This window comes from Triticum aestivum, chromosome 6B (assembly GCF_018294505.1).
Source record: "Triticum aestivum cultivar Chinese Spring chromosome 6B, IWGSC CS RefSeq v2.1, whole genome shotgun sequence".
Taxonomy (NCBI): domain Eukaryota; kingdom Viridiplantae; phylum Streptophyta; class Magnoliopsida; order Poales; family Poaceae; genus Triticum; species Triticum aestivum.
In genome coordinates, this window is record NC_057810.1 from 155,462,491 (window position 1) to 155,490,259 (window position 27,769).

At 45.7% G+C, this 27,769-nt stretch overlaps 2 protein-coding genes across 3 annotated transcripts; one reads left to right on the forward strand and one right to left on the reverse strand.

The window, feature by feature from the left end:
- Positions 1–21,169: 21,169 nt before the first annotated feature.
- LOC123136310 (uncharacterized) lies at positions 21,170–23,476 on the reverse strand. 2 transcript variants are annotated; one of them, XM_044555663.1, is made up of 2 exons: positions 21,791–23,476; positions 21,170–21,485 (listed from the first exon to the last, which is right to left on the reverse strand). In XM_044555663.1, exons 1-2 carry the CDS (start codon positions 22,878–22,880, stop codon positions 21,442–21,444), a joined length of 1,134 nt encoding a protein of 377 aa, XP_044411598.1. In that variant the 5' UTR covers positions 22,881–23,476; the 3' UTR covers positions 21,170–21,441. The 2 variants fall into 2 exon arrangements, with proteins under 2 accessions (XP_044411598.1, XP_044411597.1); XM_044555662.1 differs by having other exon boundaries at positions 21,683–23,476.
- A 2,486-nt stretch (positions 23,477–25,962) lies between these two features.
- LOC123139011 (putative homeobox-leucine zipper protein HOX26) lies at positions 25,963–26,740 on the forward strand. Its single transcript, XM_044558846.1, has 2 exons — positions 25,963–26,316; positions 26,390–26,740. Exons 1-2 carry the CDS (start codon positions 25,963–25,965, stop codon positions 26,663–26,665), a joined length of 630 nt encoding a protein of 209 aa, XP_044414781.1. The 3' UTR covers positions 26,666–26,740.
- Positions 26,741–27,769: the final 1,029 nt, after the last annotated feature.

Here is a 27,769-nt window from a genome sequence, read left to right on the forward strand (position 1 = left end):
GGAAGATATGGGCCATATGGGCCATAGGAGGGAGGCACACCAACCCACAAGGGGTGGCACACCCCCCACCAGGGAAGGAGGCCAAATTGGACTAGGGAAGGGGGCGGATCCAACTAGGAGTCCAAGTAGGATTCCTCCTACTTGGGCGCGTCTAGGGCTGGCTCCCTCCCCCTTCCTCCTTTATATACATGGGGAAGGGGCGCCTACAAGACAGATAAATTGTTCCTAGCCGTGTTCGGCGCCCCCTTCCATAGCTTACGCCTCCGGTCATATTCTCGCGGTGCTTAGGCGAAGCCCTGCGTGGATCACTTCACCATCACCGTCACCACACCGTCGTGCTGACAGAACTCATCTACTTCCTCGACACTCTGCTGGATCAAGAGCTCGAGGGACGTCATCGCGCTGAATGTGTGCAGAACTCAGAGGTGCCATACATTCGGTACTTGATCGGTCGGAACGAGAAGACATTCGACTACATCAACCGCGTTAAGCAAACACTTCCACTTTCGGTCTACGAGGGTACGTGAACACACTCTCCCCCTCTCGTTGCTATGCATCTCCTAGATAGATCTTGCATGGGTGTAGGAATTTTTTTAAAATTGCATGCTACATTTCCCAACAGTCTACCACTGGAAATCACCTCTAGATCCAAAAAATATGTTGTCGTGGCAACGAAAATTGCAGTTGTAGCAACTTTTTGATGGCGTGGTGGTACTTTCAGACAATTTTAGTCTATTCTCAATACAGATCATCACATAATTAATAAGTAGATGAGACAAGCTAATAACATTAAACAAGTGACAAACAATACATAGTCGAGAAAGTGTGGAACTAAACAATAATAGACAAGCGTTCAATCATATAAAACTACATGTATCAAGGTCGCTTGTCTTGCCGGTTGCACTCTTCTATATCGGGGCTACTGGCGGCGATTGATTCCTACAAGGTTGGCATAGCATCCTTAATTGCCTTCAAGTGCGCCTCAGTTTCATTCGACTCATCTTCGCTGACTTCGGCATGGAAGAACCTGGTTGACGAGCGGACCTACTTGTTGATGACATACGCAAAAGTATTCTGAATGCATTCAAACTCTTTTCCTGAGTTGAATGGCGTGCATTATAGGTATCTACTTTAGTTGATGACGTCATTGGGATGCTTGAACGCTGTGCTTGAAAATATGTATTCTTCGATGAGGAGGTAGACATAGAAGGCACACTTCATGCTACCATTCGGGTGCTATATGCAAATGACTTGAGTGTGTGCAAGAAGAGTTTTTTTACCACTTCTATGGTGCCTCATCACCATGTATTCTCTGGTATTACTCCAGTCGAAGAGACATTCATAAGGAAGAGCATCCTGTCTCTGTTTGGTACTTTTGCGGAATTTGTGAAGTAAGAACTGGACATCATCAGTTGTAGCTCAATATGAATACAGTGGCTTCTGTGCAAATAGATAAACATACCACAAATATGAACAAGTTTAAACTTCGATATGTAAAAGCTTCAAGAACTATAGAGAATATGACCAAGTTTAGAACACACCCCAATATCATTTTTGCAATATGTAGTTCTGTTGAATCTATAAACATATTGTCTTACTCCCTCCGTTCCTAAATATAAGTCTTTGTAGAGATTTTACTATGGAGTACATACGGAGCAAAATGAGTGAATCTACACTCTAAAATGCATCTATATACATCCGTATGTGGTTTATAGTGGAATCTCTATAAAGACTTATATTTAGGAACAGAGGGAGTAGAAACTAGGGGTCAAAGTTATTTTTCAAGGCTGTATAGAAGTGCCAATGTCCAAACTATAGCCTTTAGAGGAGGCGAACCCCAACCCAGCTTAAAAATACGGAAATGTTAACGCCCACACGTGTGGGCGTTCACCATCTCGACCACACGCATCCATCACCGTCAAGTACTTTATGCACGAATCTTGGCACAATCTGGTCGATTTTCTGCGCCACGTAGGACAAGGCGCGTGTGTGGTGTGTGAGATAGTTCGCCCGCATGTTGGTTGCCCTCCCGCGCTCAGCGGTTGCCACTCGGGGGCGTGCGGTCGAACTGCTATGCGCCCGCACGCCACACACTGACCATGGTTGACGTCAAACACATCGCGCACTTCGCCCCGCTCTCCCTCACGGTTCCATTTACTCACCCCCGCAGTTACTCGCACAAGCCACTTCGCATTTCAAACCATTGGAGGAGAAGACGAGGGGAGAAGGCGACGGCGGAGGCGGAAGATTCGATGGTGTTCGCGGTCGTCGGTGGTGCTCGCCAGATGGGAGCGGCTTCGCCGGAGCGCCTGCAAATTGAAGGTAATACTCGCTTGAACTCTCACAATCCTTTCCTGCATTTTTCCCCTTCCCTCCCTGTTCGATTCCTCGCTCGAGATTCGTAGAGATTCAGGCGATTTGGCGACGCGTCGGCGTTCCTGCCGGCGGTGGAGTCCTGTGCTAGCCATTTTCGGTGGCACTGGGCAGTTTCGTCGCCGCCGCGGCGGCGGCCTCGTCGGTGTGGTTCTGCCTGTCCGGAGGCACACACTGGTTGTGCCTTGGGATTGGGCTGGTGTTTTCCGGTCTGTTAGTTGCGCATTGGTTCGAATTGGTATTTGTAATCAGTTCGGGGAGAATTTTGAGGTTAAATTTGAAGTCATTGTAGTTGCCATTGAACCCTAGATCTAGTTAGTTGTTTTTGAAACTGAAGTATGAAGGCAAACGTGATAGTTTGAGTAACTATCATGATTGTATAGGCAACTAACTCCTGAATGACTGTGATAGTTGCCACAAACATGCTTTCCCATGCGGCAACTAACTTCGTAAAATGACTGTGATAGTTGCCACAAACAAGCTTTCCCATGCGGCAACTAATTTATTGAATAACTGTGATAGTTGCCACACAAACGCTTTTCCATGTGGCAACTAATTTCCTGAATTACTGTGATAGTAGCCATAAACATGCTTTTTCATTGTGGCAACTAATTTCCTGAATTACTGTGATAGTTGCCACACTGTATGAATGGTAAAGTGTAGTAAATCGGTAGTCACTGCAGTTTTAGCAACCAACTGCACTAGATGGCAACTAATCTGCACATCAACTGTGCCTGTTGCCACATGGATAGTATATTCTTGTGGCAAATAGAATGTGAACACACTATGTCTGTTGCCATACTGTAGACAGGACAATGTGGCAAATTGGCTGCATAACATGGCAACCAATTTGCACATCAATTGTGTCAGATGCCATACATATGCTTTCCATGTGGCAAGTATTTTGTCTGACCACAACATGTCTGTTGCCATGTTACAGTCAGTATAATGTGGCAAATTCATTGTACTGCAGATGCAATTTTCATGTTTTGCCATGATGACTTGTGATATCTAAACACACCATGGCAATTTTCAGGTTCTTCGTTAGATGTTTTCATCGCCTTTTAGTATTATGTGTTGCATTTTAACATGGCAATTTCAACCTAGCACATTTTTGCCGCTGAACACATGGCATTTCATTGGTGTATTTAGGACAGGGTGTGAGCTGCCACATCTTAGTTTTTGTGCAGTGGAGGATTTTGTGACTTTCTATCGTACTATCTTGGGCTAACATGGCAACTTCAACATTTTGTTTTCAAGTGCACTTATGATATGTACACTTTTTTTTCAAAATGTAACCAATGTGCTTAATTGCCACATTTATGTTTTCGACAATCATGGGGGGGGGTGCATGCGTGTTCATGTGATATTTTGCATTCACTAGTTGACATTTTCTGTTAGCTGGCAACTGCTTACATCCCACATTTTCATTTTCCACCATGACAATTTGGTCTGTTCCTACCTCAGCAGAATGGCTCGTGGTGATCATAAAAATGATGATGATGATTTCATGGATCCACCACAGCAGAATCGGGCAACTGGACGGAGAAAAGAGGGCGATGAGGTAACTGTCCACACACACCCCCTCCTCCTGCTTATGTTATTGGTTGCCACCTCGAGCTTGCAGTCATCTGTCATGAACTAAAATTTCATGACAGTGCAAAACATGGCAACAACTGATCACTTTTTGTCTGTGTTTTACTGAAGAAGAAACGTATTCACAACAGAGCCTCCCAAGAACGACTGACTACATTGACTGACAGATTTACCGACGATCAGAAGGGAGCTGCTGCTGAGATGGGTATGCAGGCTGTGATCAATGTCCGGTGCGTGAACCTTGTCGACCCTGTATGCGACTGGCTTGGTGAGATTTACGACCCCGCCTCTAGGGAATTTGTGATTCCGGGACGTGGAAGACTACCGTTGAACGAGGAATCCGTGTTCTGCACTTTGGGTGTGCCTCGTGGACATATCAAAGTCCCGTACGAGGTCAATAACGAGATCGAGGAAGCGTTGTTCCCCCGTTTGTTTCCTGGGTTGGAATCCATGCCGAACACGTCTGTACTGGCAGATTCGCTGCAGGCCATGACAACCCATGGAGATGTTTTTAAGATGAAGCTACTCATGTACCTCATCTCAGCTGTTTTCGCGCCGACCACTTCTCTTCGCCCAAGCAACAAATGCTTCCCCATCCTGGTGAATGATCCATCTTTACTACTTTATTTTCCTTCAATCTTTTGGCTCCGATGTCATGTGTAAAGCTAGTCACTGCCAGTGTTTTTTGATGTTTTTTCCATTTGATTTCTGATGCGGCAACTCGTTGTCCTGTATTTTTGTGCGGTGCAGGCGGAACTGAAAAATGTGAAGAACATGAATTGGTGTAAGTTTATTGCCGACTTCCTGCACGATGCATTCTCAAGCAAGATGTACCAAAAGGGTTGTCGACTGCATTTAATGGTATTTTTTTGACCAGTCCTTTCTGTGAACACTCTTTTTTAACACACTTTTATTCATGCATGGCAACCTGATAATAACAAGATGGCAACTATCATAATGACAATATGGAAACTGGCACAATGACAATATGACAACTGCCACCATATTATTATGGCAACTGTCATCATACTATGATGGCAATTGCCATCATGACAATATGGCAACTGCCATCACACTATGATGGCAACTAGCACATACAGATGGCAACTTCTTCTTTTTCCTCTTTTTCATGCACTACAACTTGATTATTATGGGAACATAGATTATTCTATTTTTTCCGCAAAGTACCATGATGGTAACTGATATTTCTTTCTTTTTAAAATTGTTGTTCATCAGCTCATGTACGTCGACTGTCTTGATCTGTCCATCGTGGATTTCACTGGGACAGGAGACCCGCCGCCTACGCACAAGTTTGCTGTTTCTCCGTGGGCTATCAACGCTGTCAAGGCTGTGCTTGCCACAAACAGGGTAACTAATACCAAATATGGAAAACTGCAGGTTAGTTCTGGTTTCTTTCTCTACACGGCATGCTTACAAATTTGACATGCGGCAACCGTCTGTGGTTCACAAGAGATGACTACCTTTGTTAGCCATGGTTGTCTGCGTATTGTATCCATGTCTCACTCCACATGGCAACTCTTTCATTCGTGCTGAAACTTACATTCGGGTCTTCTTCTTTTGTTGCATTTGCAACACATGAACTGCTAGTCAGTCTTCATCATTCTCTCTCTTACATCCTAGCTATTTTTTTTGTTTTTTCCAGCTGATGGCCAAGCATGCTATAGACTACAACGTGTTTGGGGGGCCTCAAAACTTTGGAAAGTGGATGGACGTGCACTCAGCTCCGTCTTGCCCTACTGAGGTAATCAAAAGATCTACATCTATGGTTTGCCTTGGATTATTTTTGATGTCGCGCAAGTGACTGTAATATGGGTGGTTATTGATGCTGCTTGTTTTGTGCACAGGCGAGGGCACCTGTTGAGCATCTAATTAGGCAGTTTGCATCCGGAATGACCGGCTTGCTTGGGAAGTTGGTTGAGGGGTGGACGTCCCTCAGTGGCTCTGACAACGACGCGGTTGCGAGGCAGTTCACTTCATTTGTCCTAGAACGTACACATCGACCAACTGGTTGGCGTGGCCGGTATGACTACAACAGTTCCCAAGAGCTTGCTGGCACACAAGATGAACTAGATGGAGACGCTGGTCTCAGCAAGGATGACGACGATGACATGGAGAACGTGCAACAGGACACTGATGATGATAAACATGCCGAAGTTCGTGCAGGTGGTAACAAGGGCAAGGATGCACCAGATGTCCCCCCACCGGAGAAAGTCAAAGAATATATGACTGCGAGAGGCGAGGGGGTGTTTCCATCAAAGAGGGGGAGGGCTCTAGAGGATGTTGGGCAGGGTTCTCCTGGCAAGAGGTCTAGGACCAATCCCTTAGCTGCCAGGAGGAGGTTCGACTTTAATTTTAGTTTTTTGCTTTGTCTATATTCTTGGAAAAGACTGATCCCTTTTTGCACTTGTTTTTGCCAAGCGCGGCAACGAGTTTTCTATCTGACAATTGCCACCTTTTTTTTCCTCCATCTCATACGTGCAGTGAGCCGACAGCTGGTGGACGAGCAGTTACGAAGAAACAGGCGCCAACTCCAACCTGTGTTTCTGCTCGGTTGAACAAAGGTGCCCCATTGCTGGTGACACCCCTTCCACTAGGTCATCTCCTCGTACGACATCCAACACCGGGGATCCTGTCGTGTTGCCAGACCTGAGGAAGCCAGTCAAGAAGTAGGTTTTCCATGCGCTTTCATTGACATAGTGCTATATTTTTTTGATTTTTCAATGCACCCGTTCAGCTTGTCACATGGTCTTCTGTCATCATCCCCACATGGGCAACTGATGTTTTTCAAATGATTTTTTCCTTCCTTTTTAAGTGCATGGCAACTCCTACTTGTTTTTACATGGCAACTGGCATCTAGGCCAAATGGCAACTCTTACTGTACCTAATGGCAATTGTCATCTTTTCCATTGGCTTCTGTGCTTATCCCATACCTAGTTTTGAAATTGCATTCATGGAAGAACAGACATTTTTATCATTCTTCAAGTTGGCTAACATAGCAACTACTACTGGATTTGCATGGCAACTTCTAACTATGCCACATGGCAACTCATATTCCCCTTACATGGCAACTACCAGCTTTTCCACTTATTTTTCATTTTTTTAAGATTTCCACCATGGCAAATATATTTTGTTCATTTTTAATACCTTTTTCATGTGCTTTCTTTTTGCAGGGTGAAGAAGACTACTACACGTGGGGCCAAGCATATCAGTAAGGACCTACTCAAACGCCTTCATTCAAAGTTGTCAACAGGGGGCAACTCAGATGTTCATGAGGCGCTAGGCGACAAAACTGCAACTGCACCGTCAACTGCTCCCACTAACTCTGACGCAAGTGGCCAACCATCTCCGCCGGTTGCAGATGTGCAGGCTAGAACAACAGGCATCCATACATCAGGGAGTGACGAGTCGCTATATGCCAGGACAGCTGAAATATTGCCAACTCTTCTGGCAATGAAGGATGCTGCTGTGAGCCATGCCATCCCATCAGCAAGCGTTGAAGTGGACGCTCCCGAGGCCAACCTAAGCAAGGAAAATTCCCACTCATCTGACACTGATTCCAAGCGCGTGCGTGGTGGCACTCCTGTGTCCACGACAGAAGTGGCTGAGGCGGCAGTTCACAATGATATGCCATCTATAGGTGAGAGTCTTGGGACAACAGCTCCAGCTCCTGTCGGTGCAGATACTGCTAAGGCGACTGTTTCGCGTGCTGGTCTTCCACCTAGGCATCGTAGCCCCGCAAGCAATCAATAGTCATACCCAATGCACCAGCTGTAGCTAGGAGCAGCAGAGACGAGTCTGGTTATGTTCCTGTGTCCACACTATTCCCGCCACCTGCCAAAAGAAATGTGATGGAGAAACCGGAAGACTGGAGCACAACTGATGCAGGTGTCAAGCCGGGCACGAGTGACGTAGGTGAACGTCCGGAGCAGACTGCGCCTTTACCCGCAGTGGAAATCCCCAGCTTAAATCTGCGCACTTCCAGGCTCCCAGTCAATCTGGGTGTCCCATACAGCCCAAACAAGAAGATTATCAAGAAAGCTGCGGCTGATACTGCTGACAACACGCCCCGCCCTACAAATAAGCCCGATCATTCTGTAGCGGCCGATTCAGATATGTTTGTTGATCTTTCACCCTTGGATTCTGCCCCGCAAGTTGTTCGTGGTCCGGCCAGTAGGCATGAGAGGCACCCAATGGCCTTCACCCCACCGAGCTTTAGTCTTGGTATAAGTCAAGATCAACCAGTGGTGCCAGATCCTATGCCAGTTGTCTTTGCTTTCCCAGGAGGCATGCCCGCAATGATGGCGCAGCCAATGGTCGAGGGCAGGAAGGCTGTCAAGTTCGCTGAGCCGATAGTCCAAGGTACATTTATCATGTGCTTATCATTTTCTTGTATACATTTTTGTAGTTTGACTTTTGTCCCAACCATATTTTTTGGGGGGGTTCTCACTTGTGATGGCAACTGATATGTGATGACATGGCAACTGGATTTGATGCACCATGTCACCTATATTTTTTTGCTGCCATGCTGCATTTCACATTGGGTAACCACATGGCAACGGAAGTTGATTCAACGTGGCAACTGTAGTTGTTATCACATGGCAAATACAGTGCAATACACATGGCAACTGGATTTGCTGCACCATGTCACCTGCATTTTTTGTTTCCATGCTGCATTTTTCCATTCGGCAAGCACACGGCAAGTGGAGTTGACACAACATGGCAACTGTAGTTGCTGTGACATGTCAACTACACTGCAACTACATGGCAACTGTAGTTGCACCACACATGGCAACTCCTCAATTTTTGTACCTACATTTCACATCATGCACCCTATCTTCTCACAATCCATCTTTTTTGATTTCTAGGTATCCTAATCCACTTTTTTGATCCTTGCAGCCACCCCTGAGGAGATTTCACCGTCACTTGATGAAGCTTACCGCAGGATCGAGGAGGCAGCATTGCAGAGGAGGTCCTCACGATGGCAGGGGCAATCAAGTTCCAACGTGCCTGCAAATACGGTATCTGAGGATACCATTAGGAGTGCCACCCCTGGTTCTGTGAGGTAGCAGAGGGTAGTTCACCCACCTCCCGCGAAAGACTATGAGCCCGAATTCAGGGCCACAAAGGAACAAACCCAGCTGTATGATATTGTCAAGCAGTATGGAAATGCGAGGGCCAGCAGCAAGCACATGAAGGAGCTGAAAGCGTAAATGACCACACCACATAATCTCTCATTTTGCTTTGCTCCTTTTTTACCATTCATCTTCTTCGTACTTTCTATACATGATCCGCTTATGTTTTAGTTCTTTCATTTTTTTTTACTTAGTAGGCTTGATTCTTTCATGTTATATCATTTTCATATAGCTCATGTTGGACAGAACCAAGGTCATTCAATACGAAGCGACGTACGTCGACCTGGGTGATCTTGCCGAGTCTATGAGGCCAAACGGTAAAATGTCGACGAATGTAGTTGCATGCGGGATTGACTACATCAACAATCATACGGATGTGTGTGCCGACAAAATAATCATGCATTACAGTGTGACCTGCAAAATATGGGATGGTGACTTCCACCACAAAATACCGAGGAAGAATTTTGCTCAACACGGTGAATTCAAGCTCACACTGAAGAAATATGTGAGTACTCCTTCCCTGTTTGCACTTTTTTTCACATGGTATGGTTTTTTGCCATCATCTCCACTCTGTTTGTGTGGCAGATGTTTCATGTGGCAATAGCTACCGTGCAAACTGACTTTTTGATTTTTTTGCATCCCGTGCAAACTATGTGGCAACTTCATAGTAAAATACACGGCAAATTTTGTTCATACATGGACGGCAACTTTCTTTTCAACTACCCCCACCATAACTAAACATTCTACGTGATTCTACTTTTTTTGTCCCTCTGCTGTTCTTCATGTGAACTCTGCTTCTCATTTCCTTCACTTTTACATGCAGGTCATGTTCCCTATGTTCCAGGAGCTTGCACCACACGACCCAAACGACAAGTGTGGTCACCACTATGCGATCTGTCTTGACCTGAAGAACCAACGCTTTGAGGTGCTTGATTCAATGTGTTCGACACCTGATGCAGACCTTACTTCGCATGCTGAATTCTTCATCAACAATGTCAAAGAGACATGGAACCGTCACTACGAAAACTCAAAGGTCCAGATCAGACATTTCCCGGTTGAGTACGTGGCGACTACGAATCAAGGGAACACGTAATTTCCTACCCCCTCCTTCATGTGCCATTTACATCAATCCCACCCCTCTTTTGTTGTTACATCTGAATTGAAGTTTATCACTGCTATGTCTGTCCTTTTTGCAAGTTCACCTGACTCTTTTTCTAGTGCAGGACAGACTGTGGCTTTCACACGTTGAAATACTTTGCAAAGTGGGAAGGTAGACTTGTCCCCGCTGTCACAGCTGCAACGGTCGTCAAGCTCCGGAAAATTTACACATGGAACTGGTTGACGAATGAAGATTTCAACAAGCGGTCCGGATTATGCGAGTTCGTGGAGGAACCTGTCAAGAAAGTCATCAAGAAGTACAAGTGATCACGTGGCGTTACACACCAGACGCATACCTTACATTCTGTTGCCGAGGAATGTAAGGTACTATCTCTTTGTTCTTGTCAAAACCATGTTCGTGCGATGTTATGACTGCAACCCCACGTAGCCTAGTATGTAGTGGTGGTGTGTGAGCGACATTTGAATATTTTCTATAATATATGTGTGGATGTGAACCTACTTAGGCGTGACATCCGATACGTTTTATGTTTATCATTATCACTATGGTTTCATCGTTTGTAGCAACAGTTTGCTGCTTCGAATTACGATGTTTTAAAACATGGCAAAATGTAGTTCATCAGATATGGTCAGTGAAAGTCCTCGTCGTTTTTCATTTGACTGTTTTGCTTCTTCTTTTTCATCGCTAACTGTACCGGCTAGCATGCTAGTTTGATCATGTAGCCGTAACCTTTCCTGTGGTTGATGCACGTTATGCTTTTTTCAATTTGTTTCCCATACATTGCACACAACACACTATGTATGACTAAACCGCGACGAATTTTCATGGAAATATATGCGATGCAGAGTCATTACAAATACCATGTCATTTCAGTACAGCTAACATGGCAGATTCAGTACAAACAACACGGCAGATCCAGCATAATTAACATGGCAGATCCAGTATAATTAACATGACAGATCCAGTACAACTAACATGGCAGATCCAGTACAATTAACATGGCATATTTAGTATAAAATAGCACGGCATATTTAGTATAAAATAGCATGGCAGATTAACTACACATAACATGGCAGATTAAGTACCCATAACATGGCAACTGCAATTATCCATTCAATGTATTTTCCTTCAACTTCTGATGCCCCTCAAGAGTCATTCTCCCAATTTAAAAAAAATTCACAACATCTAGGGTACAAAACAAAATGTCCACAAGGACCATGTCATAGCGCCCCAATTTTTGCTTATGGATTACCCGTCCCTTTGTTCGTTTTCTTGTGTTTTGCTTGAATCTCCAATCCCGATTTGTACCTTACCTCTCTTGGACGACCCTTTGTGATGGAACGGGGTGGGTTCCTGACCTGGGTTTGTGTGCTTGCTGTTCCAGATGCTATCTCCGAGTTTTTAGATGATGGCCCCGTGGATGAAGGCACACTTGATGTGCGGGGGAACCGGTGCAAGGCTTCCTCAGCTTTCCTCTTCTTGATCTCATCAAGCTCTCTTTTCAGGGCCTTCCTGTGTTTTTCTGTGACTCTCGCTGTCTCATCACTCTTGCATGCTTCATCAATTAGCTCAGCATAGTTCTTTGTCAGCACAACGTGCCTCACGGCTTCCATGATTGCCTCAGGTCTCTCGTCATGCACAGCCAGAACTGCGTTTGTTGTCTGCGGCGCAAACGCGTCGTCAGCGTCCCAAGTCCATCGCCGCCTTATGAAATGGCAGGGCATCCGTGTCACAGCGTTCATGTCCATTACTTTTAGTATGTGACAGCACACAATGTCATCCCGTTCAAACTTGCAGCATTGGCAGTAGTATTCGCCTTCGCCTATCGAGGCTTTGACGAAGTAGTTCCTTCCTTTGTCCGGGTCTTCAGGTTCTGAATCTGACATGCCCAAAATAGAACACACCTTGAATGTATGTTCGTCCACCTACAAAGCCGTGAACATGCTGGCATGCTTTATTTCTTCCTGGAATCTGCAAGTTTTATGTGTTTTCTGTTAAACTATCGTGCACTCTTTTTTTGTAGCACCTTATGTTGTCATGGAAATAGAAATACATTTTATTTGAACATGACAAACATAGTACATTGAACATGGCAAATATAGTACCTTGAACATGGCAACTGCAGTACACTAGACATGGCAACTGCATTACATCAGACATGGCAACTGCAATACACTAGACATGGCAACTGTATTACATTTTCAACTGGCCATCGTCATTTCCACACCAACATTCCCCAATGGAAGCACATTGCATAAAACATGGCAACTGCATTTTTATTAAACATGGCATCTACAGTTGAGTAAACATGGCAATTGCATTTCAACGAACATGGCAGTTGCATTTTAGCAAACATGTCAATTGCATTTCAGCACATGTGCCGACAATATATACATTTTTTCAGTTGACATTGGCATTTGCATACCAACATGCCCCAATGGAAGTACAGTGCATTAAACATGGCAACTGCACTTCATTGAACATGGAAAATGCATCCGAGCAAGCATGGCAAACAGAATTTTCATTGAACATGGCAACTACAACTGAGTAAGCATGGCAAACAGTATTTCATTAAACATGGCAACTGCATATCATGGAAACTGCTTTGCACTCTATATGGCACCTACTGCCTTAGTGCTTTTGCGCAAATACGACTGTAACGCAACTGACTTACTTGTTAAAGATCTTGTTGGTGTATATCTTGCTCATTTGCCTCTCCATCGGTAAATATGTTAGCAATTTTGGCTGCTTTAGTGCGGTGGTCACTTCTTGCTGTAGCTCAGATCCCAGAATTTTTTGTTGCAAAGCTGTGTACTGCTTAGCAAGCTGTAGCAATGAGTTGCCAGGGCTCATGTACCGCTTCAAAACAGCATTGAATCCCTCACTGCGCTGCCTAGTCTGCAGAAAGGGGAAGAAGCACTGCATGAAGTAGGCCGGCACCCAGTACATTCTCTTCTCCCATAGGCTAGCAAGAGTCTCGTTGTCTTGGACTTGATATGTTTCAATCATGGCCATCCAGTTCCTTTCAAACTCCTCCACCGTCAAGCTGTGGTCCACGCACAGCTCGAATGCCTTGTGCAGCTCTGGACGGTCAGCAAAGAACGGTCCTAGCGTCTCCTCAGCCTTCTTTATAATGTGCCACCTGCAGTGCCTGTGCACTGCCAACAGAAAGACCTCCTCTATGCCTGCACGCATGCTGAAATCCTGGTCTGTTATTGTGTTCATCGGAGCAAGTCCATCCATGCACTCCAAGAAGGTCTTGAACAGCCAAACGTACCCATCCGTGTCTTTGTTCCGAATGAGCTCACAGCCAAACTGCAACGACTGATTGTGGTTATTTATTCCTATGAACGGAGCACATGGCATCTTGTACATATTAGTGAGATACGTCGCATTGAATGCAATGCAATCTCGGAAATGTTTGTAGGCTCTCCTTGCAGCGCCATCCACCCAATACATGTTCCTGACACGGTCCTCATCGTCCAACCTTATCCTGTAGAAGAAATCTGGATCTTCCTTCGCTTTCTCATCGAAGTAGGCCATTGTGGCCTCTATGTCAGCCAACTTGCTCTCTCTATGGTACTTTGCCTGTAGGTTTGTGACGTCAGTTGGTATGTAGGGCATGCTACTCAGAGTCCCCTTTTTGCTGTGGATGAGTGATAGTATCTGGACCATTCTTGATGGACCGACGTTACAATCATGTAGCAGCTTTATGAATTGCCTTTCGACGAGGGTGAATCCTTTGTGGGCGGTCAGAAATTATACCAGGTCGAACTTCTTTATGAGTTTGTGGTTGTGCTCATCAAAGTATTCAGTGACCACATACTGTGTTCCATCTACGTTTAGCTTACACCGGACAGGGCATCCCGGCTTGAGAATGATACCTCTTTTTCGTTCCGGAACGACAGGCGCAACACCTTTCCCCTTCTTGTTCCTTCGTGCCTTGTGGCACCTCATCTCACCTCTGCTGTATTTGTTAGTTTTCTTAATTTTCCTATGGTATTCGGTGTTGACGGCAAACCCATGGAACTTTGCATATGTCTGGTAGAATTCCTTTGCTTCTGCAAACGATTCAAATCTCTGCCCAATGTACGGTGGCTGAGGTACCATGATCTCTGATTGCCCATCATCTTCATCCCCTTGTGCCTCATCGTCAGTTTCATCATTCACTTCAGTATCAGCGGCAGTTTCATCTACTTGAGTGTTGCCAGTGCTTGTGTTCAAAGGGGTGCCTGTCGGAATTGCTGGAACGATTGCCATTTCCGACTCTGACTCGGCATTGTTTGCGGCATGATTGTCTGGTGGCTGGTGGAACGCGTCTTCCGTGCGCTCAGAGCTCCCCGCAGTAGATGTCCCCGCGCCGCTGTTCACTGTAGTTGTAGGCCCTGTAATAGAAAAAACAGGTATGAGAGTAAGATTTTTGTTTGAATAACATGTTCATCGCAACGGATCACATCAACTTCAAGTGATTTGGCATTAGATCATTCAAACAGCAAGCCATGAGTCTGTGCGTGGACATATGGCAACTGTAGTTGTCCAGTCATGGCAGCTACAGTCCAACAAACATGGCAACTATTGTTTGCCAATGCACGACAACCAGCTTTTTTAGTACGAAAACTTGGGTTCTATATGCATGGTAGCTGCAGTTCTGTATACATGGCAAATACTGCTACCAATACATGGCAACCACTGTGTTCTAGCATCAAAACTATTGCATTCTAAGCCTGCTCTCACTAGGCAAATGCGATCAACCATTAGCGCTGCACACATGCTTTTAGCAGTTGGCAAATTCTCGAAGACAATACATGACTCATTGCACACAACCACTTGTTAGCGTTTTATGCTTGGTTTTGTCCACCATCACTGCTACAAATCTTCTTTTTCGTCACGCGCTATTTTTTTCCCATAAAAACAAATGTAGTGCTCTTTTGTGGTTCAATTTTTTCCTTACCTTATTGTGCTGCATGTGCCCATCTTGTGTGGTCTGTGACACCAAATTGACGTGCTCTATCTGCAATCTGTGAAGCTTGCCACGAGAAGTTTTCCGGGTTACCACCACCGTAATAACCTGTAAGCATCGTAGTAGTTGGTCAATACATGGCAAATGCAGTTTGTGCTAGCATGGCAACTGCAGTTGTCCTGGCATGGCAACTGCAGTTATTCCTCCATGGCAACTGCAGTTGTCCAGGAAGGGCAACAATAGTTGTCCAGGGATGACAACTACAGTTATTTATCCATGGCAATTGCAGTTGTCCAGTCATGGCAACTGCAGTTGTCAACTATGCTCATTCTGCTAATTCACCGTCCGCAACTTCACTTTTTTATGGACTCATCTGTGTATGACGTTGATGGCAGGTACATGGGTGCTGCCTGATGCCACGTGCTGCACGAAGGCTTTGCATTTTCACCCGTCATAACTCGTGAGTCTTTTTTCCAACCTTTGCAAGTTTATTTTTCATGTCCAGACCAGTATGTGTTCTTTTTCGTATGCGTTACCTTGATTAGCCACATTAGCTAGTTTAAGTTGGTTGCCCGTACATTTGTCAGTGATAGCGCCCTGTGACTGAACTTGCCATGGAGGCCCCCTGAGTGTGTTTTGGTCATAAGAACCTACGAAAAAATGACAGTGTACGACATAAGTAGAATGTCATCTTCATCGTTGCGAACATGGCAACTGTTCTTTTCTTTTGTTATCACGCATCATACGAATGCCTGCATACTATTCTAGTAGTGGCAGCAATGGCCCTGCAGAAATGAGTTGACTGTACTCTGATGCATCCCAAGGGGGCATTTCTGGCCTTTGAGAACCCCAAGTATCAGCGCCATCTTCGTGATTCATTCTTTCCGCGTCTCGCTTCCAATGTGTTCTCAATCACTGCATGAACAAGAACGCATCAACAATCCACAAGAATTGTATTCTTCCGCTGCTTGCACATAGAAGATAACACGTCAGTGTTATCACATTTTCATGCATAGGCAACCAACACATCGCGGAAAGTAGGAAATGCACATGGACACTCTTTTTTCTAAAATTTTGTGTGCTAGCTATCCGTTCGATTAGATGGCAACAACCACTACAATAGGATGGCAAGCAACAGGTCAACCTGGTGGCAGTTACTGACAATGAAAGGTGGCAACTGACGTTATACACAAGTGGCTATTAATTTTTCCCACCCCCCTTTATTCCAAATTTGTCATTCCTCTCCTTTTTTAGGGATTCCTACTCATCCATTTCATAACCAACTACTTGCGTCAATCAAACTAGGAACTTAAGTTAATCTCAAGCATAGTACATGGCAGATCTGGTGTATTCTGCTTGGCAAATGTGAAGATACACCGAACCATGTAGTGTTTTACCCCTATAGCATGGATCTAGTCGCCACCTTCATCTATAAATTTTGCAATTTTCTGCCCAGAAGAAGGATGAGAAGCAGTATGAGATCGGGAGATTTCACCTGCTTTTAGCTGATCGTCTTTGGAGGGCGGGGTTGGAGTGGGGGGCTGGGGGTGGGGGAGGGTTGGGGTGTGGTTTGTGGTGGGAAGGCCCTACAGATCTGCTCTGCTTGCCATGGCAACCAGAGAAGCCCGGTGACGGAGGTAGGGGTTCGAGAGGTGGGGGACGATGGCGACAGTCGAGAGTGGGGATCGATCGGAGGCCGGGAACGACTGGGTTGTCCGGGCAGCAGGGTCGTCTGGCCCGGACGGGGTCGTGCGGGCGGGGTTGCCACACACCGGACATGCGGGCTGTGCAATTGCGCGCCCGAACGCAGTCGTGCGGGCGAGTTCCTGTCCATACCACACGAGGCGTACGGGCGGGTTCCTATCCATGCCACACGTGTGGCAGTTATCGGGACCCTAAAAATAAGCCCCTCATAAGGTCAACTCTGGCCGATCCCCTACCGGACTATAGAGGAGGTAATTTTTGGTTTCACTCCTTTATGCCCCACCCAACCAAAGTCCTAGACCGAATAGAGGAGGATAATTTTTACTCTGCCTCCAATCCGGCGCCTATATTTATTTGGCCGCTACCGCTTGAAGGAAAAAAAAATCCCCTTCCACCTCCGCTACCTCACCCAACTCGACTCCCGAGCCGAATCTATGTTGGTGGCATCCTTTCCGTCCCTGCTGGCCACCAACCACCACCGTGGATGCTTGGTAGAACCGTCCGTGGTCCTCGCCCACCCAGATTAATTTGAGCCTCTCTCGCACCGTCACCGGCGCAAAATTGGCAGATCTATGACCGCCGCCACTGGATTTGGCGCATCCGGTCGCCGGTGACCGCTCTTTTACCATGGATTGATCGGATACCGAACTGCACAGCCCCGGCAACGCGTCTGTGCCACATGCAGGTTGCTTGGATCTAACTCGTCGATGGTTCGCCGGCAAAGACACGCACGGCCGTCTGCCGGGCTCGATGCTAGCCCAATAGCTTGTCGGCTCCCTGTTGCCGGTCATAATGTGTGACGACTGCCCACGGCAGGTGTTGCGCCGAGGTTCGACCATGCCGGAACACCCCGGATGGGTGTTCTTCAAGTGCAAAAAGATGGGGTGAGTGTGAGTTTTGATTCGGTCGTTCATCAGATTCGGCACAATTTGTAGCTCATTGTTTGCTCAAATTTGTGTGTAGGATGGATGCAAGTTTTGATATTGGAAGGAAGATTACATCGATCTATTGATAGCGAGAAATTTGATAGATGTTCGTGCCGAAGAAGAAATAAGTGTCCAAGCTCGAGAAGTAAATAGAGAGAATTAACAATGAAGACATAGTGAAAATATTAATCCAACTAGTAGGAGCAGTTATGGAAGTTGGATATCCATTAAAGTGTCTAATTGTGGTTCTTGTTTCCTTTGATTTCGTTCTCGTAGCGAAGAATTGATGAATTATGTACTCCAATGCATCACAATTAATATCGTTCAATGAAATGAAATAAGCAATGGAAAATGTTTCGGTGGCCGAAAATGAGATACTAATGATTTTTTTACTCCGTTACATTTAGTGGGCCGGGTAGGAAATTTACTCCATTGAATCTTTACTCAGCCGGTTTCTTGTTACTCATGGATTTGTGAACTAGGGTTCATGAAGGAGAGGAGACATTGGGGAAAATTCTGGGATCTTCTACCGATCCCCTTCTCACATCTCTTTATTTATATTTTTGTTCTTTTACAATGTAGTCCTCCTGTCCTTACATAATGACAACTCACATCAACACTCCCCCTCAAGATGGGGTGAATATATTATACAGACCCATCTTGCTACAGAAAATAGAGAATGATTTCTCAGGTAGACCTTTTGTAAGTATATCCGCTACTTGACTAGATGAACTTACATAAGGCATACATATTATTCCTCTATCCAATTTCTCTTTGATGAAGTGACGATCAATTTCCACATGTTTGGTTCTATCATGTTGCACTGGGTTATTTGCAATATCTATGGCAGCCTTGTTATCACAGTATAGCATTAGTGGTGATTCCTTGAACAACCCTAGTTCTGTCAGTAAAATCTTTAACCATAATACTTCACATACACCATGTGCCATGGATCGAAACTCAGCTTCTGCCGTGGATCTAGCCACAACAGTTTGCTTCTTGCTGCGCCATGAAACTAAATTCCCACCAACGAAGGTACTGTACCCAGATGTTGATCGTCGATCATCCAGTGAGCCTGCCCAATCTGCATCAGTATAACACTCAACCTGGAGGTTTCCCTGATGACTGTACAGTAAACCCTTCCCTGGACACCCCTTCAAATAGCGTAGGATTCGAGTCACGGCATCCATATGAGATGATCTTGGGTCATGCATGAATTGGCTCACTACACTAACAGCAAACGCAATATCTGGTCGAGTATGAGACAGGTAAATGAGCTTACTGACTAATCTTTGATAGCATTCACGGTCCACGGGTTTTCCTGAATCACTCAACAGGCGATGGTTTTGCTCAATTGGGTTTGCAGCTGGACGACACCCAAGCATACCTGCCTCTTGTAGTAGGTCTAGGACATATTTTCTTTGGGAAAGGAAAATACCTTTTGGTCCTCTAGATACTTCTATCCCAAGAAAATATCTCAAGTGTCCCAAATCCTTGACTTCAAATTCTTGCGCAAGATGATGTTTTAAGTGAATAATTTCCTCTTGGTCATCACCTGTGATAACAATGTCATCCACATATACAATGAGGACGACAACCTTGCTCATTCTACGTTTGTAAAACATGGTGTGGTCTACATTGCTCTGAGTGTACCCAATTCTCAACATAGCACGCCGAAACCTATCAAACCAGGCCCTTGGCGATTGTTTGAGCCCGTACAAGGAGCGACGTAAGCGAAGTACCTTTCTTGTAACATAGCCAGACTCAAACCCTGGTGGGATCTCCATATACACTTCTTCTTGAAGGTCGCCATGAAGAAAGGCATTTTTTACATCCATCTGGTGAATGTTCCAATTCAAGTTTGCTGCACATGATATGAGTGTTCTAACAGAATTCATTTTTGCTACAGGTGCAAATGTTTCCTCATAGTCAATTCCATATGTTTGGGTATATCCCTTTGCCACAAGGCGAGCTTTATATCTATCCACTTTACCCTCTGGGGTATGCTTAATGTTGAAAACCCACTTGCAACCTACAGGTTGTTTACCTGGTGGTAGATCCACAAGCTCCCAGGTTTTGTTCTTTTCCAAAGCTCGCATCTCTTCAAGCATTGCTTCCCTCCACTTTGGATCCTCCTTGGTTGTGTCCCAATTATTAGGTATGGATGTGGAATCTAGAGATGTAATGAAGCTCTGAAAGGATGGGCTACAATGTTTGTAGGAGATGAAATTGGCTATGTTGTGTTTATAACCAACGTCGTAGTCTTTTAGGTGTGGGGGAAGATTTAAGGTTCTAGTTGGTTTTCTCAAGGCAATGGGTAAATTACCTCGCGGAACAGATGTCGACAATTGGTTATCACTCTCACCCATGGTGCTAGTAGGAGAAATAGGACTAGGAGAGTGATCATCAGTACCTGGGTCATCATGTGCAGAGTGATCAACATTCTGTGAAGGTGATACTGAATCTCCTGTTGCATCTTGCATGTCTCTATGACCAAAATTGTTACTCTCCTCATGATTTATCTCTTCCCCATGTCTAGGAATATTATTATCAAGAGCAGAAGCATCTGGAGTAGGGACAAGTATTGATCCAATAAGGGTGCCCCCACCACTGCTCTCCCCATCTTGTCCTACTTCAGGTGGGGATAGAGCAATGCCAGTGTCATTGGCTGATCCAAGATAATAAGGTTCATGTTCATGAAAGGTCACATCCATACTCACAAAGAACCGACGTTCAGAGGGACACCAACACCTATAGCCCTTTTGAGAAGGAGAATAGCCCATAAAGACACATTTGATGGCACGGGGATCTAATTTCTCAACAGAATTTCGATAATCATGCACAAAAGAAACACAACCAAATACCTTTGGAGGGACCACAAAATCATTTGTGTTCAAAAGACACTCAGCTGGAGTCTTAAACTCAAGAGTGCGTAGAGGCATATGATTTATTAAATATGCTGCTGTTTTTATTGCCTCCCCCCAAAGAAACTTAGGGACATTCATGGTGAACATGAGTGAACGAGCAACTTCAAGTAAATGCCTATTCTTACGTTCTGCAACACCATTCTGTTCTGGTGTATTTACGCATGTAGTTTGATGCTCAATGCCATGTGATGCAAGGAACTGTCCAAACTCCATGTTAACATATTCAGTACCGTTGTAAGAACGTAAGGTCTTTATAGTTGTTCCAAATTGGTTTTGAATGAGAGCACACAAATCTTTGAAAACAGGGAACACATCACTTTTACGCTTCAAAAGGTAAAGCCAAGTGTAACGACTAAATCCATCAATGAAAGTCACAAACCACCTATGTCCAGAAACAGAATAAACCTCACAGGGCCCCCAAACATCAGAATGTATTACTTCAAATGGTTTATGACTTCGCAAACCCTTGCTAGGATAGGTACCCCTTGTATGTTTTGCTAATTCACATGCATCGCATACAAGGGATTCTCTAGAACACAATTTAAAGAGAGAGGGATAAATACGTGACATAGCAGCAAAAGAGAGGTGTCCCAATCTTCGGTGGTGAAGTAACAATTCTTGAGTAGGAGACATGCAGGTTGCAAGAGCAATTTCATCTCCCCCTTCATCAAGATAGTAGAGTCCCTCATGCATGGTCCCAGTCCCGAGAACTCTCCCTGTCCCAAGCTCCTGAAAAACACAACAGGTGGGATCAAACCAACATCTACAATTGAGAGCTCTAGTGATGGAGCTAACTGATAATAGGCTGATAGGAAATTTAGGAACATGCAGAACTGGTGATAAGGACAATGTCTTGGTACACTGGATGGTTCCACGCCCTGTAATAAGTGCCATGGAACCATCAGCAACACGAACTTTTTCCTTACCAGAGGTAGGTGTGTAGGAAGTAAACAAGTTTGAGGCTCCTGTCATGTGGTTAGTAGCTCCAGTATCAATTATCCATGATCTTGACTGGGCTTGGTGGGATTCCATACCTTGGGTGATGGTATTAAAGCTAGAATCAACTTTGGAGGAACCTTGGGACGAAGATGAGCCTTCGGAGAGTTTGAGCTTGGATTTGAAATCCTCAAGAGCTTGCATATCTACCACAGGTAGTTCCCTTGCAGATGCATTGTAATTAGCTTGTCTTTTGTTTGAACCCCGAGCTCCCCCTAGCTGAGATCTCCCTTTATCCCACCAAGATGGATAACCATGCAACTCAAAACACTCACCCTTGGTGTGTCCTTTTCTCTTGCAATGGTCACAAAGCAATTTGCTTTTATCCACCTTACCAAAGGAATTTGTAGCACGGCGAGGTTGTACGGATAATGCAGCACGAGCATCTGCACGCTCCTGACCATCCTCCTTCGGTTGTGTCAAACGAGTCTCCTCCTCAATCATGCTAGAAATAATATCATCAAGACTAGGCCACTCAGGCATTGCAAATATCAATTGACGACGGAGGTTTAGTTCCTGGTCTAGGCCATCAAGAAAGAGCTTGCTCACAAACGACTCAAACCACACATGATGAATTGCCAAGTCATCCTTGTGAACAGGTTCAAAAGGGTGATGATAATGTAAGTCTCTGTATAATTTCTTTACTTCACCTTCATACTCTGTTACAGATCTTGAGCGCTGCTTCAAATTAGTTAACTCATGCATGATACGGGTGGCTTGCATTTTATTTGTTTTCCCTGCAAATTGTTTCTTCAAAGATGACCAGACCTCACAAACAGTGTCCATGCCTTCCACTTGTTCTCTAATTTTTGGTTCCATACTTCCCAACAGCCATACTAGTACTTTATCATTGATTTGTTTCCTGCCTGCACCGCCTTTCTCCAAACTTTCTTCATTGCCAACAAGTAAATAATCATAGTCATTGGCGCTCAGAATCAATTTGGCATGGCGTGCCCAACTGATGTAGTCACCAGGTCCTGATAGTCTGACTGGATTTGGCTCAAGTGTATGCTTAACTGGCTCAGCAGCAGCCTTTGATTGGTGCTGGTGCTCAAGCAGTTTGCTAAATATTTCATACATCTTATCAACACTAGAATCCCCTGTTTTTTCTTTACTTGGATCTCCCATGGTTCAGTGAGCAAGAATATATTCCAACACTAGTACTTGGTTCTTCTTCTCAAACACGTGCAGCCCAAAGAGGAACCAACTAGTACAGCTCAACAATGTGTCAAAGAGTATGGCAATTACTTCAGATTGCAACACTAGCAAATATTATTGTTTAATCCGGCCAGCTGACCACCAAAGCAGCTCCAGGCAACACTGATTCTTCTTCTAAAGCAATAAAAAACACAGATGCTCAAGGAGTCCGAGAGTCAAGTTGGGGACGAACTAGACCTGCTCACGGCGCCGGATGGCAGGAGAGAAAAATTAGCTTGTAGCGGGCGAGGGAGTCCAGACGCCCAAGCTCTATTCAACTCAACAGGTAGCTGCAGGAGCCTCCCCGATTGTACTTGATTCGGACAGAATCGAGGTCGCTTCAGCAAAGCCAGCAGCAGAAGCACCTCCAACAATAGGAGCGACACATCACCCCACCGACGACCAAACTCAATCGGAATCACAGGAGAACCACACAGGATTCGACCCGCCCTGATACCATCTTGTTACTCATGGATTTGTGAACTAGGGTTCATGAAGGAGAGGAGACATTGGGGAAAATTCTGGGGTCTTCTACCGATCCCCTTCTCACATCTCTTTATTTATATTTTTGTTTTTTTACAATGTAGTCCTCTTGTCCTTACATAATGACAACTCACATCAACACGGTTCCTCATCTATTTTTTTGGCATCATATAAGTTGGCCTAACTAGTTTAGAAAGCAAAAGCTGGGAAGGGGGTGGCTTAATTTTTAAACCGTCAAAAGAACGGGGACTTTGTTATCATATTGTTAATCTATTTTTTCGTGGGGTATCATATTGGTAGTCTAATTGAGCCGGGTGAACCTAATACAAAATATGGGATCATCAGTGGCACACAAACATGTGGAAATAAAATGCCATGAGTGTGTGAGTATAACTAGCAGGTAGTTTATGCTACAAAAGCAATTTCTCATGGTCCCGAGACAACCACAACCTTTAGTTTAGCAAGGTCGTACGTACGACAAGTCAAGTCATCAACTACTCCCTTCGTCCCAAAATATAAGAATTAGTGTTAAAAACGTTCTTATCTTTTAGGACGGAGGGAGTAATAAATATAGTTGGACTTGTTCGTTTGCGTTTTTCCCCTTCTCAAGTACAGATCGAGTCCAGGGATGACATGATCGAGCCGTGTACCTTGCAGCAGAAGACGTATGGGGTTTGACATAGCAGCGGACTAGCTGCGCATGGGCCACGTACCCTAGCCAGTGGTAGATTCCACACGTGCGAGAGAGCACGCAGGGGTTACCAGAAAGCGCTCTTACGAGGAGGTAGTTGATTACTAAGTCGCAAACGATCGACGCCACGACCAAGCAAATGATATCGGACGATGATTGTGATAGGTACGTTCTGCTTTACTACTTTTTTTTTTTTTGCGGGTAACGTTCTGCTTTACTACTAAAATGACATGTCAATAGATCTTGACTGCTTCAGATAAACTTTCAGTTTTCAGCAGGACGAAATGACCGTCGCTGCGTGCTACCAAGTTCCAGATTGATAACAAGGACAAACAGTCAAGTACAATAATCAATTAGTATATCCTAGCTTGGCTACTGTACACGTACGTGATTAGTTTGAGAAACGTCTGCGCGTACGTGTGCATGCATCATGGCCAAATTTGACCATCCGAGTTTACGGACGTTCTGAATGTCGCTCGCTGCTGACTAGGGCGCACAGCAATCATGGTCTCACGGATCTAGTCCGTGCATGAGCTTGCAACCAGTCCTGCGTTCATACATGCACTGCCATATTTCTCCATGCAAAATGCGCACGTGCTGGCGGCCCGTGTGTCGTACGTGGCCGCCAAGTAACGCTGCCTTGGATGCACATGCGAGCCATGCCACAATGTCCTGCATGCACGACAGGTCGTGCGCGCCGGCATGCATGTGTGTTGCATTGCTCTGCATGCACCATGCATTGTGAAATCGTATGATAGTATTTTCATCTCAAAAAGCTTATCTTAAATTTGTCTAAGTACAATCCTTCTTGATGCCACATCCTGCTACCAGAAACGCCAGCTTGCCTTCTTTTATCTCAAAATAAATAAATATAATTATGCGCATAAAAGAAGTGAGAGCAAGGGGAAAGAAATGCCAACAAAGTTAAACGCAGAGTTTCACAGTTTCGCGAAACTGCCATGCATGCATGTTTGTTTAGTAAAATATTACACTCTTCAAAAATTATGCCCCTTGATAATAACCAGCATGGTAATTGAAAATCTATAATATTTTGCTTACATATATACTTTTAAAGAATTTAATTATCAAAAGTTACATTATAAGTTAAAATTTCAAAGTCCATCTATTTTCATGGGAAGCTAGCAGAAACTTTTTATTGATGAACTTGGTTAGAATATGAGCCAGTTTTATATCCTTGGTTAATTAGTTTTGGTCAGTCAAATTTGCTCGGATCTGGTTGTGGTTCGTCTATGTTCGTGTGTCTTCAGGTTGGATCCTTTCGATCTACGTTATTATTCATCAGCGGCGGTTGCTGTTCTGGTGCGCTGGTCCTACGGGGCCTTAGCACGACGACTTTCCGACTGTCTACTACAACAAGTTGTGCCCGACTCCGGCGAGGGAGGGGTGATGACGGCGGCGCGCCTTCGGCTCGTTTCAGTGATTGTAGTCGTCGCTAGGTGGTCTACGGATCTGGATGTAATTTTTATTATTTCTAGTGTTCGTTGTAATGCCGTGATGGAAGATGAATAGATTGAAAGTTTTCTCGAAAAAAAAATCCCTCAATAAAGATTTTCTCCTCAGTAGTCAAACCAAGCATCAATCACCCGTAGTAATCTTGCCTAGTAAACCTAAGCAGCACTAATTGTCTTGCTTAACTCGCACACGAAACCATACGTGGGATGCGACCGTGTCCAGTGTCTCGTAGCCAGGCCACCTATAAAGCCATCACGAGCACACCCCATCTGTTGGACATCATCACCTAGCTACCCGGCGCCGGCGGCATACCTCGATATCTCTGGATCGACGGCACGAGCGAATTCACTTGATTTTGGTTCCAAGATGTCTACCGTGACGACCATAAGCAGCACAAGCAAGGAGTCGCTGGAGGTGGAAGAGCTTGTCGACACAAGGCTGTCGCTCGTGATCGGCGCCGGAAGCCAACCGCCGCCGGCGCCAGAGGCAGCGGGTCATGTGGCGGGAAATATCGGAAGGAAGAACGGGGAGAGGTGGATAGGCGGCGGTAGTGCAAGGCAGCATGGCAAGAGGGCCAGGGCTGTGCACGGCGGCAGCGACATCGACGACGACGACGACGGAGGGGACGCAGTCGGCCGCGCCAGGAAGAAGCTCCGGCTCACCGCGGAGCAGGCGGCGCTGCTGGAGAAAAGCGTCCGAGCCCACAACGTCCTCTCCCATGTACGTCCATATCTTCCCTAAGTGCAATGAAATTTCAGGGTCTGAGTCTGATCGTAATGCTTTTGAATTGCAGGGTGAGAAGCACGATCTTGCGGGGCAGCTTGGGTTGAAGCCGAGGCAGGTGGAGGTGTGGTTCCAGAACAGGAGGGCGCGGACCAAGCTCAAGCAGACGGAGCTCGACTGCGAGCTGCTGCGCCGGTGGTGCGAGCGCCTCAGCGACGACAACGCGCGGCTCCGGCGAGAGCTCGCCGAGACACGCGCGGTCCTCCTCGTCGGCGGTGCACAGGACTTGACGTTCACGGGGTGTCCTTCCTGCAACAGGCTCGCCGGCGGCCGGAGGGCGGCCTAGTCGATTTCGACTGCAAGATTAATTACCGCCGCCATAGGACTAGTCAAACTAGAAGTGCGCTGTCACGGAGTACTCGTTAACTGTAGCATACGATAGGCTATAGGGTATAGGGTAGTGAATTATCTAGGCATGACCGAAATATGGGATTTTTTTTTAAAACTATGAAGAATTTTATAGCAAATTCAAAAACTATATGTCCTAATACATAAAAATCAAAACTATGATCCCGTCGGCCTTCTATTGGCCGAAGAGGGTCTTTTCGGCCTACCGTTGGCCGAAGTGAGCTCTTCGGCCTCCCATTGACCGAAGAGTGGCCAGCTGGGCCGAAGACAGTAGCTTCGGCTTACTCTTGGCCAAAGAGTGGTCTTTGGCTTCCTGAAGGCCGAAGAGTGCCGGACCCATCCAGGCGCTTTGCCTCGCTGCAGCTGCACGTACGTACGCTGACTCATATGCATGCAGCAGTATGGACTTACATGCATGCGGGTGCACGTACCTGTCGTTCCATCCATCGATCTCACATGGCATTTATCTAATCACGCGCGGCTGGCCGTTGGTGCTACTGTATTATATAATCACCTGCAGCATGTACTAATGCATGTGCGCTAGTACGCGGCTATAAGAGCAACTCCAACCGCCAACTCAAATCGTCCGCGCGTATCTGTTTGGGTCGAAACGGACCAAAGCGCCGGTCAAACGCGCGGACCCAAACCTAAACCGCGATCTCAACGCAAGTATGACTACACTAACCACGATCTCTAAATCGTTAACATTTTCGGTCACAAAGGTATGTAGACACCACTCTCCTCTCGTAGATGTGCATCTTCTAGATTGATCTTGGTGATCGAGGTGGCGCGAGCTGCTCACGGCGAAGCAGCGGCGGATGGCGGCATACGCGGCCGACTCTCCCAACTGGGAGGTTTGGTCCGCGTTCGAGCACGAGGAAGACTGTCGTCATGGCGTGCAGGCCAACTCCGTGTACCCCGCGCCACCCCCAAAGATGAAGCCGGAGGAGAAGGAGGATGGCCAGCGTTGGGTGCATGCGTCGACCCAAACGTCCTGCCAGTGTTGGGTGCATGCGTCGACCCAAACGAAAAACTGGACACA

What these genes read in the sequence shown, in the direction of transcription:
- LOC123139011 (XM_044558846.1), top strand. Translation starts at nt 25,963, where the DNA reads ATGTCTACCGTGACGACCATAAGCAGCACAAGCAAGGAGTCGCTGGAG. An exon ending in CCCACAACGTCCTCTCCCAT is followed by an intron (nt 26,317 to 26,389) that starts GTACGTCCATAT and finishes TTTGAATTGCAG; the next exon opens with GGTGAGAAGCACGATCTTGC.
- LOC123136310 (XM_044555662.1), bottom strand. Translation starts at nt 22,880, where the DNA reads ATGGGAGATCCAAGTAAAGAAAAAACAGGGGATTCTAGTGTTGATAAG. An exon ending in TTCCTACACACCTACCTCTG is followed by an intron (nt 21,486 to 21,682) that starts GTAAGGAAAAAG and finishes TGTGTTTTTCAG; the next exon opens with GAGCTTGGGACAGGGAGAGT.